The sequence below is a fragment of the Trichosurus vulpecula genome, chromosome 4, assembly GCF_011100635.1.
Source record: "Trichosurus vulpecula isolate mTriVul1 chromosome 4, mTriVul1.pri, whole genome shotgun sequence".
In the NCBI taxonomy this organism is placed as follows: Eukaryota; Metazoa; Chordata; class Mammalia; order Diprotodontia; family Phalangeridae; genus Trichosurus; species Trichosurus vulpecula.
This window is the reverse complement of record NC_050576.1, coordinates 83,758,417-83,770,860: the sequence shown is the minus strand read 5'-3', so window position 1 is coordinate 83,770,860 and position 12,444 is coordinate 83,758,417. Positions and strand designations below refer to the sequence as shown.

At 35.8% G+C, this 12,444-nt stretch overlaps 1 protein-coding gene across 1 annotated transcript; it reads left to right on the top strand.

Moving 5' to 3' along the window:
- Positions 1–1,355: 1,355 nt before the first annotated feature.
- LOC118847637 (casein kinase II subunit beta-like) lies at positions 1,356–2,286 on the top strand. Its single transcript, XM_036756194.1, has one exon. The coding sequence runs from the start codon at positions 1,447–1,449 to the stop codon at positions 2,092–2,094; it is 648 nt and encodes a 215-aa protein (XP_036612089.1). The 5' UTR covers positions 1,356–1,446; the 3' UTR covers positions 2,095–2,286.
- Positions 2,287–12,444: the final 10,158 nt, after the last annotated feature.

The window sequence follows — 12,444 nt, the reverse complement described above, 5'->3', positions numbered from 1 at the left end:
TGGGCAGCTTTGAAAAAAATGTAGTATTTATTATATAGGTTTTCTTGAAATGGAAATTTATTGTTCAATATTGATTCCTCTCTTATGCTCTGCTGTGAAAATGGCGATGTGTTTTTTTCTTTTCTCATTTTGCATTTAACTTTAACATTAAAAAAATAAAAAAATTTCCAGTAAGTTTTTTTTTACCATGTTCATTATGAAGTCTATAAATTTCTGTTGTCATGATCCTCAGTGATGAGAAAGCATGATTCTTTAAATAGCTACTTTGGGTAGTAGCATATAGGTTTTGTTGCCATGATATATTTTTCAGTTAAAACATTCCTGAAAGAAGTCACTATCCTGATAGCAATTTTATATATAAGATTCTACATATTAATGAGTATATAGATCACATAAGTGTTTATTATAGTTGAATAAAAGTTTTGAATGTAAGCTTATGTTGGCCTCAATAATCTTAATGATGAATCCATGGTACAACTTCAACAGTAAAAAACACTGGAGAGATAAAATCTATTCTATCCTGCTCACACTTAATTTTTATATTATTTTCCTTTCTATGTCTTTAAACTTCTAGTACCATGAGGGCAGGGATAATCTTTTGCTCATTTTTAAAAAATCTATAGTACTTAGGGCAGTTCCTGGCACATAGTAAGCATGTAATAAATATTTTTTGATCCATGACTATTGAATATTTAAGAATATGAAATCTACTAAAATGTTGCCTTTAATTTTCTAATGAAGAGACATTGACACCAGGCATTTATGCTATGTTCATTCTATGATAAAGGTCAATTTACAATACTATATTCATTGAATTCTCTAATACAGTTAGAGTTCTGTATTTGCTATCAAAATGTATGAGAGATACATTATCTGAGTCCATTTCTCCCCCTCCTCTCCTCCTCCACTTCTTCTTCTCCCTCTCTCCCTGTGCTTCTGCTTCTCTTTCTTCTGCTTCTTCCACTTCAGTTGTCTCATTATGATATTTTTTCCTGTGATTCAGAAAGAAATGATCTGAAGAAAATGTGATATTCTGATATTTTTTAAAATTTAAGATGGTTCCCTACTCCAATTTGGAAAATATACATACATATATACATGCATGAATACATACATACATGTGTTTGTAATTGTGAGAGAAACATTTAGAAACTTTTCACAATGAAAAGGCATTCACTGAAAGATGGTCAAAGTGAATCATTAGTGAATTTCAAATCATATGACTAGCAAGATGGAGGAGTAGATATTTTCTCAGATCCTCATAACCTTTCAGACCTCTCCAAATTAAGAATTATTTACAACAGGTAAGCACTTGTAGCTGCGTTAACAGTAAAAGACACCAAGAGAGGGTCCGCGGCCTTCGCTGCGCGGCTTTGCTGCTGCCGCCGCCGCCCCTGGGAGCAACTTCTCCCTCTCCCTCCCCAGCCCCGGCCCGCTGACGTAAAGATGAGCAGCTCAGAGGAAGTATCATGGATCTCATGGTTCTGTGGGCTTCGTGGCAATGGGTTCTTCTGCGAGGTGGATGAAGACTATATCCAAGACAAGTTCAACCTCACAGGGCTCAATGAACAGGTGCCCCACTATAGGCAGGCACTAGACATGATCCTCGACTTGGAACCTGATGAGGAGTTGGAGGACAACCCCAACCAGAGTGACCTGATCGAGCAGGCAGCCGAGATGCTGTATGGACTGATTCATGCCCGCTACATCCTTACAAACCGTGGCATCGCCCAGATGTTGGAAAAATACCAGCAAGGAGACTTTGGCTACTGTCCCCGTGTATATTGTGAAAACCAGCCCATGTTGCCCATTGGACTGTCAGACATACCAGGTGAGGCCATGGTGAAGCTGTACTGCCCCAAGTGCATGGATGTTTACACCCCCAAGTCGTCCAGGCACCACCACACAGATGGTGCTTACTTTGGCACTGGCTTTCCTCACATGCTCTTCATGGTGCATCCTGAGTACAGGCCCAAACGGCCTGCCAACCAATTTGTGCCCAGGCTGTATGGCTTCAAGATCCACCCTATGGCCTACCAACTGCAGCTTCAGGCAGCCAGCAACTTCAAGAGCCCTGTCAAGACCCTCCGCTGACTTGTCTCCTCCCCTCCCCCCCAACACCTCAGGATGTGACACCGTTCCCCCTCTCCCCAGTACACACACACACACACACACACAACTTTCCAGAACCCCTAATGGTTTTTAGTTTAAATTAAGAAGAAGTCATTATTGTGGTGGTGTGGTGGGAGTATGAAATAAAGTGGAGGAAAAGGCAAAAAAAAAAAAGACACCAAGAACTCTAAAAAAGTAAGAACTTAATTAACAGTAGATAAGTTCAGTCCCTAATGCCAAGCATTTTCACTGCACACTTCCTTCTGCCAGTGCCTTCCTGATCTGGTATATTTAGGAAAATTATTCAAATAGATTATTCTTCACCCACTAGAAACTGTAGGAATATATGGAACCATAGCAGGTAGTCATGCAATGGGTATAATGCTAGGCCTTGAATCAGGAAGACCTTAGTTTAAATCAAGACTCAGAGTTTTCTAAGCTTTCTGACCCTGGAGAAGCCATTGTAGCTTTTCTGCACCCCATTTTACTCAACTAAAAATAGTGATTATAACAGCATTCACATTACATGGTTGTTGTGAGGATCAAACGAAATAATATTTCTAAAGAGATTAGCACATAGTAGGTACTATATAGCTTATTCCCTTACCTTCCCCTTGCCTATGATTTTTCATTTTAGAAAGCTGCCCAGAGCACTGAGATTTTAAATGTCTAGTCTTCTGTGACAACTTAGAAATAGGACTGGAAAATGGGCCTTCCTAACTCTAAGGCTAGCTCTCAATTTAATGGATAAATTTTATTGCAGCCAGATAATCAAATGGACAAAACTATGATCCATAATTGTCCAAGAACAACATCAGCTCACCAAAATTTAAGAACAATATTTTCATTAGATATTATTACACCAAACATCCATTGTTCCCCAGCTACATAGAATGGGAGGAAAAAAGTCAATATATAAAAGAAATCAGAACCTTGTGGGAATAGAAGGAAGTACATATGCCTGGAAGCCTGTGCAAAGCCACTATCTAAAAGATACATCTAGTGCATCAACAGATGAGTTTGTATCCCAAACATCTAATTTAATTCAAAATATAAATAATACTATCTCCGCTTATGCTGTATTCTACCAGGCATTAAACATAAAAGAAAAATAATAGGAAAGAAACTTGTACCAGAACCATTTCCACCTAAACTCTATCAAATATAAAGAATAGAGGAATAAAGAATATAACAAAACAATTGGCATTTTACCCGGTGTTTTAAAAGTTTTGAAGCCTTCACTTCTATTATTTCATTTGTATTAGAGTACCTCTCAGTTGATGGCACAACTTGATGGCACAGATTATTTTTGTTTTTCCTTTTGCATCGCCAATATGTAAACTAGAGTTCTACATGTGATAAGTATTTAATAAATGTTTTGTGAATTTAATTATGTTATAACTAAACCCAGGAATATCTAGTTGTTCATTATACTGAGATTACTAAACAGTAAAAAAATATAACAAAGTTATAGCTACATTCCTGATGTTATTTATAGCATAGCACAGGGAGTTATTTTTAGGATAAGTAAAGCAAAATATCTTTTTAACCTTCTTAATAATATTTCTACCTCTAATAATTCTGAGCCATATTGTGTATTCAAGCTTCACATTTTATAGTTTTATAATTTGCAAATTCTGACAAGACTAGAGAATACTTTCTTTCCATTTCATAGATGTCCTTGCAAAGGGGAACAAGGCTTTAATGGTTTACTTACTTATATTATTTTATTACCTAATTAAAAATATGTGTCACAGCTGGTATACAATGAGTTTTTTTTCAGATAATCCAGAAAAAATTGATCAAGGATGGAGGATTGAGTTTGTATTACTTATATAGATCCATGAAGTTTGTTAATACAATTTTGAGCTTCCTTTCACCTACACAACGTAGTTTGCCAATTAGATTAAATTGTTATGTCTGTGATGCCTATTCTTGACCTGTATATGAAATTTATTTTTAATTCAAGTTATCTAATCATATTCCTAGAATATACATATTCTGAGAATTTCTGTCAATCATCTTCCTCCTATTTGGAAAGAAAATGTTCACCTTTCTATAGTCACTGTACATTAATTTAGAAAATGGGACATAACTTCTTACTAGTAAAACAAGTTAAGGCTGGTTTAAAGAGATAGGATTTGCTATGGTAGAAATTTGTCAAGTGGCACTAATTAAGCAAGTGATTAGTTGAGATAGAAACTGAGGAGCAGGTTTGAGTTGATAAGCAAGGTAGTTTTGGACCAATTCATACAGAGAATATGGAATTTTAGAAAAATCATTTGTATTAAGTAGTAGAAATACAAAGCAAAAGCAGAATGTTATTCACCTGCCTCAAGGAGAGAGAGAAAAAGAGAGAGGGAGAGAGAGGGGGAGAAAGAGAGGGGTGGGGGGGGTGAGGGCACTAATAGCTGCGAAGAAGAGCTTCGTTGAGGAGTTGGAGTTTGAGATGGGTCTTAAAGATGGTGAAGTAAAGTTGAAAATGTACACAAACACAAATGAAGAAATAGAAAGGCATAAAGGAATCAGTAGGATGTACTTATTGGAAAGTTAATGTAGACTCATTGGCGGATTGAGTCAGGGCTGAAGGGAAGCATTCCAGAGCTTCTGTATATTCCCAATACTCGATCTTGATACCACTTAACCCTTCATATAGCAAGCCAGTCTCCCAGAGGATATAGCTTTTGACAAGTTCAATATTCATTACATATTTCAAGTATATACAGTGATGCAAATACTGTAATGAACATCAGAAACCACTCACACCACAGTGGAGAGAAAAATGTGGTGCAACTGGAAATCAGAGACTTGGTGGATTCAAGTTATGTTACTGAGAAAGAAGAAGCTAGATCAGTTGTGTCTTGACAATGAAGCAGCTGATGGGAAATTAATGTAAACTGATGTCTATTCAATATTGATAACTTATAAGTTAAAATCTTGCTTCTGTGTAATAATACATATGAATCAGATATTTAATTTTCAATGGGCTTAACTACTCTTTTTAGTGTTAAAATTAGAAATGTAGCTAAATAAAATTGCATGGATACACAAATGATTTGTATGGCCATTTTATGTGTTCTTTTTCATATTTTATAAGAGAAAATTATGCATATATACCTAGACAAGGATTGATATTTTATCATGAAACCAGATTCAGTGACTAAAATCATGGGATACAAAATATGAAATATTAGAAGGGAATAAAAATTTAAAGTGTATTTCCCCTCCCTATTCCAGTATCCCCAAAAGTTGATTTACATCAATTCCCTCTTTAACTTACTAGTTCCTTTACTCATCTAGAGTACTACTAACTAAATTAAATAAATTAGAATTTATTAATTATTTAAATGAACATGAAATCAATGAATATCCCTTATTTAAGATCACTGTTGTTAGCCATATAATGATTATCTTCATGAACTTAGAAAGAAAAAGTTGTGCCTTTGAAAGAAGAAGATGTCAAAATTATCAGTGATTGAGGGTTAGGAAATGGAAAAGAGTTGAAGCAGAGGGATAACTCTTCTCTTCTCCTTTAATTCTGTCTATTTGGCTCCTTTCTTTTAGTAATACATTTCCACACTTTTCCATTGTGCTAACTACATAAAACTCAACTACTGTGATTTGATCACATTACCCTTGGTTATACCAAAAGAAATTGCTTGTTTTAAGTGCCTTCTGAAAGAACACAATGCCTAAAAGAGACATCAGATGAATCAGAGATATCGATGTTAGAATTTTTATACATCTGAACATTTGCATCTATTTTTATATAATGTTTGATTATGTTTTCTTTGGGTGGTAGTTTGGTCTAAGTTTAGGTGTGACTTTCCATAATTTGTGTAAGTTAAAGGCCTTGAATGTACCAAGCTAAGATATTCACTCTTTTCTCCTTTGAATGAAGGAACTATTGAAGGTTTCTTTTTCAGCTACAAAATAATAAAAAATCAGAGCTCTGAATGTAGGGAAATAATTCAAAAGTAGAATTCAAAATTAATTCATAAGTACTGCATTATAGAATATCCATAAATCACTTTTTAAACAGAGGTCAAGTTACAAATGGAACCACCAGGAAGCATGAATTAATGGACAGTTAGCTAGGTTAAGTTAGTTCAGAAAGATGAAAGATGAAGTTGTATCCCTGACACACAGGTCGTATGTTCCTGGATAGGTCACTGAACACAACACTCCAGGCAAATAAATCTGTAAATTCATAAAAAGGGAAATAACTCAAAATTAGAATTTGAAATTAATTCATAAGTATTATATTATAGAATATCCACAAATCATTTTCTAAACAGAGGTCAGATTGTAAATGGAACCACCAGGAAGCATGAGTTAATGGACAGAGAGTTAGGCAAGCTAAGGTTCAGAAAGATGAAAGATAAATATAGATCTCTGACACACAGGATTTATGTCTCTGCATAGGTAACCAAACATAACACTCCAGGCAAATAAAACTGTAAAGTGAAAAAAAATATTGATTTTTAAAAAATTCTATTTATTTTATTCTGAACTTAAGAAATAAAACAAGTATATCCATAGCATAGTAGAATAGAAAAAAATCGTACATGAAACTGCAAATCTATTGTGTATAATTTGCAATTCCTTTTTAAGTATATAATAAAGTTATCATGTAACTTTCTTTTTTCTCTTTTTTCTTCCCTCCCCCCCACCCTAGAGTTGGCTACCATTAGCGCAAACATGTGTATACACACACACACACACACACACACACACACATATATATAGATGCAATATATGTGTGTGTGTGTATATTATATACATACTAAAATATGTAAAACTGCTCTATGTATTTATCCTGTCTGTCCTTTGTTGCTAGTTTGCACAAGAGTTGATTATTGACATTGATAGAGGGAATTCTCTCATCTAGAGTTCCTAAACCGTGAAAATCCAAATTCTAGATGGGGAAATGATGAAAAATAAAAAAAAAATATTTAGAAGACTAACAAATGTTTAAAAAATATCTGATGGTCAGAGGTGACTTTCTTATTCTATCCCTCTTTCTCTCTATAATATACACACATATATGTATTTTGCTTGTGTGTATGTGTGTATATGTATAAAATAAACATTTATTGAGCACCCACTCTGTGCCAGAAAATGTGATACATGCTGGGGATAAAAAGAATAGTAAAAAAAAAAGTCTCTGATCTCTAGGAGTTCACAATCTAAGGAAAAACAAGCTGTATATAGGATCAATGGAGATAATCAATAGAGTGAAGACAGTAGAATGAAGAGATACAGGAGAGGCTTCCATTAGAATGTGGCATTGTATCTGGGAATTGAAGGAAGGCAGGAAGTAGAGATGAGGAGGGAGCATATTCCCTGCATGGGGGCCAGCCAGTAAAAATCTCTCCGGGTGGGAGATGGTGTATATTGTTCAAAAAACATGAAAGGAACAAATGTTACTGTATGGATAAGTATGTGAGGGGAGGTTGTTAGGAGTAAGGAGATGAGAAGGTGTGAGATGAGGCAGGCATTGAAAGGTTTTGAATTCCAAACAGCAGACTTTATATTTGGTCCTAGAAGTAGCAGGGAGACATTGGTGTTTATTGAATAGGAGGTGATGTGATCAGCCATTTACTTTATGATTCTAATTGTTGTTCCACCATATTTGAATTGCTTTTTGTTGTTACTCATAATATTTCTCCTTGAGATGGGGATTTGGGAATTTGACTATGATATTTCTGTAGGATTTCCTTGTAGGATCTCTTTCAAGTGGTGATCAGTGGATTTTTTCCTGTCTCTACTTTCCCCTCTTTTTCTAATACTTCAGAACAGTGTTCTTTATTTCTTGTATTATTGTGTAAAGACTTCTTTTTTTATCATAGTTTTCTGGTAGTCCAATTATTCAAATGTTTTCTCTTCTTGGTCTGTTCTCCAGATCAGTCGTTTTTCATATGAGATGTTTCAATTTTTTATGTATTTTTTTTCATTTTTTAGATTTTGTTTAATTATTTCTTGGTCTCTTATAACTTCACTGGCTTCACCTTGCCCAATTCTAATTTTTAAGGAGTCATTTTCTTTCCTGAAATTCTGCATCTCCTTTTCTAGTTAGTTAAGTTTCTTTTCATGATCTTGTCTTTCGGGGATTGCTCTTATTTTTAAAATTTTTCCTCAATGTCTCTCATTTGATTTTTAAAGTCTTTTAAAGTTCTTCTGTGAGTACATTTTTGGGTAGATGAGCATTTTATATTACTTTTTGGAGTAAGAGAGGGTCTTTTAGTTTTTTGAGTTTTGGGGTATCTTTTTTTTTGCTTCAGTGTTCTCTTCTGAAGATGAACCCTGCTCTTCTCTATTCCCATAGTGTCTTTCTATAGTTGGGTTCTTTCTCCTTTGCCTATTCATTTTTTTTTTATTTTTAGCAGCTTATTATTATAATCACCTCTAGTCTTGGGGTGTGGGGATGGTGTCTCTGTTTGGCCTTAGATTTGCTTTCAGTTATCCCCTCTGACCTGGAAACAAAACCAAGAACTCTACCCTCCAGTAAGTGCCACAGCCAGTGGAGTCCTGCCCCACTATTTCTATCCTGGAGGTCTTTACTCTCCACAGGTACCAAACCTTGGTCCTAGGATTTTCCTTGGGATCTTCTCCAATTGCCACAAGAGGACCACTGTTATGCCCCAATAAATTTTTTCCTGTCTACAATCTCCCTGAGGTGCTATTTTGTCTCGTTTGTGGGGAAAATCTGGAAAGCTTGGAATTTTCTGACCTATTCTGTAATCTATCCAGAATCCTCTCCCAAACATGTATCTAGGAAGAAAACTTTCACAGATTAGTGGAACAGGAAGTGAAGTGGGGAATGACTTATGGCAGGCAAACAAATTTTTAGGCAATAATCTAATAATGAGGTGATGGGGGTCTACCCCAGGTTTTTGGAAAAGTCAGGAAAAAGAAGGGGGCATATAGGGAAATATTATAAAAGTGAATTCACCAAGTATTGTTAACAGGGTAGCTGTGGTGGGCTGGGGTTAGAGAGAGTGAGGAATTAAGAATAAAAGTGATGCAGCAAGCCTGGATGACTGTGCGTACAGTAGAGTTTGTGATACTAAGGGAATTTTGGAAGGAGTGATGGTAGAGGGGGAAATCTGTTGGATAAGATAGAATGGAATGGGATCACTTGCATATGTAGAAGAGTTAACCTTGAGGGAAAAAAAGTTTGTCTCTTCATGTGAGAAAAAGATGAAAGAGCTAGTGATAGAAGGCATCTGATTGATGTGACATGTGAATAGGGGAGAAGAAATAGCACATGGTTACTGGCTTCAATTTTTATAGTAAAATAAGAGGCAAAAATACTGAGCTGAAAGGGCAGAAGTAGATGGAACCATAGGAGATTAGAGAAGGGATAAAATGTTTTGAAACAGTGAGAAGGATAATGAGTACCTTAGGGAGATGTAAAAGAGTTGTGTGTATGTATGTGTTCATATCTCAGCTGAAACTAACCATACTTTCTTCATAAAGACTTCCCTGACACCCCATTCCATAAAAAAACCTTTCTTCTTCTATATTCCTGTCCATGCCTGAAAAAAATCTGGCATGTAGTACCATGATAAATGGTTTCATGTATATGTCCAATGACTCTGTGCTAGTTTTGTATGGACTAGACTTATATTTTAAGGAGGAGGATTTCAATAAAAAAATCTTAAATGCCACCTATTATGTTGTATAGGGAATAGTTGTCTATTTGTGTTGTTGGTACATACACAAATCAAAAATTAAAAAAAAGAACAAAAAAAATCAATTAAAATTCTGAACGAAATTATAAAATTTTGATCAGCAGAAACTTAGGTTAAAATAATGATTATAACTGACAATAACTGTATCACCTTAGGTGCCACTAAACTCTGATTCTAAGGTTGATCATTTCCTACAAAAAGAGATAATAACACCTGTTGCTACTTCAAGAAATTGTATGTATGCATGTATGTTTGCAAACCTAAATCATTAAGAGATATAAACTATAATGACATTAAGATCTTGGAGCCAATATGACATGGTTCGGTACTTAGTTACATATTAGTCATGTATGAATTTTGGGCTTCATTTCTACTCCTTTTTCAATTCATTTAAATCTAGAATGGTTAAATTCCCACTTGCTTTCTGATGTGACCATCAGTTAAACCAGGATATGGACTCATTATAAGGTCCATCTTTTATTTTTATTCTGCACAGAGTCTGATACCATGTCTTGTCATTATCTTTGGACAATTTGGGAATTGTAGCACCATTTCATTTCAGGAACTTAATGAATATTTGCTTATTTTATGTGAGTTTTGAGACTATGTAAAGACTAAATGATATTATTTTCTTAATAACTTATCTAATGATCAAGAGAGAAAAATATTGTATTATGGAATGTCCCTATGATATTCAATCAAATGGAAATTGAGTGTGACTAAGTAAGTCATTCAACCATTTATTCAACATATATTTGAGAATCTAAAACTTCCATGGCTGCATGGTAGGCAAAATGGGACACATTAAAAGGAATAAGACATATAATCCCTGCTCTTAAAGAAATCCATATAGAGTCATATGTCATGTACTATGGGAAATATCACATATGCATCCTTGACATATGTTGGTAACAGAGTATTCTCTAACAATTTCCCCTACAAGCTAACTTCCATTTCAACAAGTAATCACAGATGAGCCAGTCAATGCAAAATTTTACTGTGTCTTTTAAATTAATCAAAAACTATCCACTCTAAAAACTTTACACATCTATAGAGTATGTAAATATTCTCATATAGAGAAGGAAAGTCCTTGGCAAAACAATTTTTCAAATGTTCTCATTTTGATGATGGTGATAATTTAATTCAGGTATTCTTAAAATTTACAAAATTATTGCAGAGGACTCAAGAAGGAGCTCAGCAATAGGAGTGAATGGAGCTACAAGGGTGGAACATTCTCTAGAGTGAAAAGACTCTAGGTTCAGAGGGAAATTCCAGGGTAAAGATTCCCAGGTGCTGATAGAAGTTTCAAGATGAAGAAGTAACTGACTCATGTTGGCAAAAGCCATCATGTCAGAATCACAGAGTAAATCAGTAATTAATGTCATTTTTTTTTCTTAAGCTTGAGTCTGACCATATCACCACCATGTTCAGTGAGGTCTAGGAATCCAAATCATGTCTAAACTCTGTTTGTCATTTGTCACTCTTCAATACTTTCTCCCTTCCTAACTTTACATTATTTTTACACTTTATTCCTCTCAATACATTATTTGGTCTAGCTATAGAAGCCTACCTGCAGTTTCTAGTAGAGGACACTCTACCTTTTAACTCCACACCTTTGCACTGACTGCAGGCTAGGCCTAAAATGTTCTGACCAATCACATCTACTTCTGAGCTTCCTCAGCTTCTTTCAAGACTCAGTTCAAATCCTGCCTTCTAAATGAATCTTTTCCTTGGCTCTCTGCATACTAATACCATCTTTTACCATATTATTTCCCACTACTCTGTATATATCTTTTATGTTCCTAGTTATTTACATGTCATCTCCACAATTATAATGTATGCCCCTTGAGAATGGGATTTGTTTTAACAATCCTGCTAGCAGCTTCAGTGGGGCTGTAAGATCCATCCACAGCCAGCACCCAGGACGCTGCCGGCATGCCAGGAATGCACAGGTTCTTTTAATCTGCTTAACCAAGGAAAGCACGGTGAAGGGGTTGACAAGCTTACTTTAATCCATCATACAGACTACATTCAGTTAGTTCAGGGGAAAAAATAGCCAGCACCCTGAACTTTAGAACATTCATTTAGTTCGGGGGAAAAAACCAGCATCCCGAACTTCAGAATAAAATACAAACAAATTACAAATATCAATAGACAGACCCAATACAATTCATAGTTACCAACATCTAGGTCCAGCCCGAGGGCTCAGGCTGGCCCAGAGTCACGCTCGCCACCCCTGCCTTTCCAACCGAAAAAGGGATCTTCAAGCTGTCTTCTCCCCTCTTATAGAGTTTTTGACATCATCAAGCGCCACCTGAATGACCAGGGCCGATTGGTTCTTGAGTTGGCCCCTCCCCCTAGGACCCTGGGAGATTCACTTAGGTTAACACCCAATAGGGCGTGGCTCTGGAGTTAACACCTTCCCTCAGCCAGCCCCATGAATTGTCACACAGGAAGTTCTCTGCTCCCAGGCATGGGTCTCTGGGCTTCCTGCCCCGGAAGAGAAGCAGCAGGCACCAGGAGAAAGGTGAAGAGCTTTCCCAAAGGTGACCCCACCATTCTGGTTACAGGGTTGTTTCTGCTTTTCTTTATATCTTCTAGAACTTGGTACACTGCCTGACACTTAGTAAGTGCT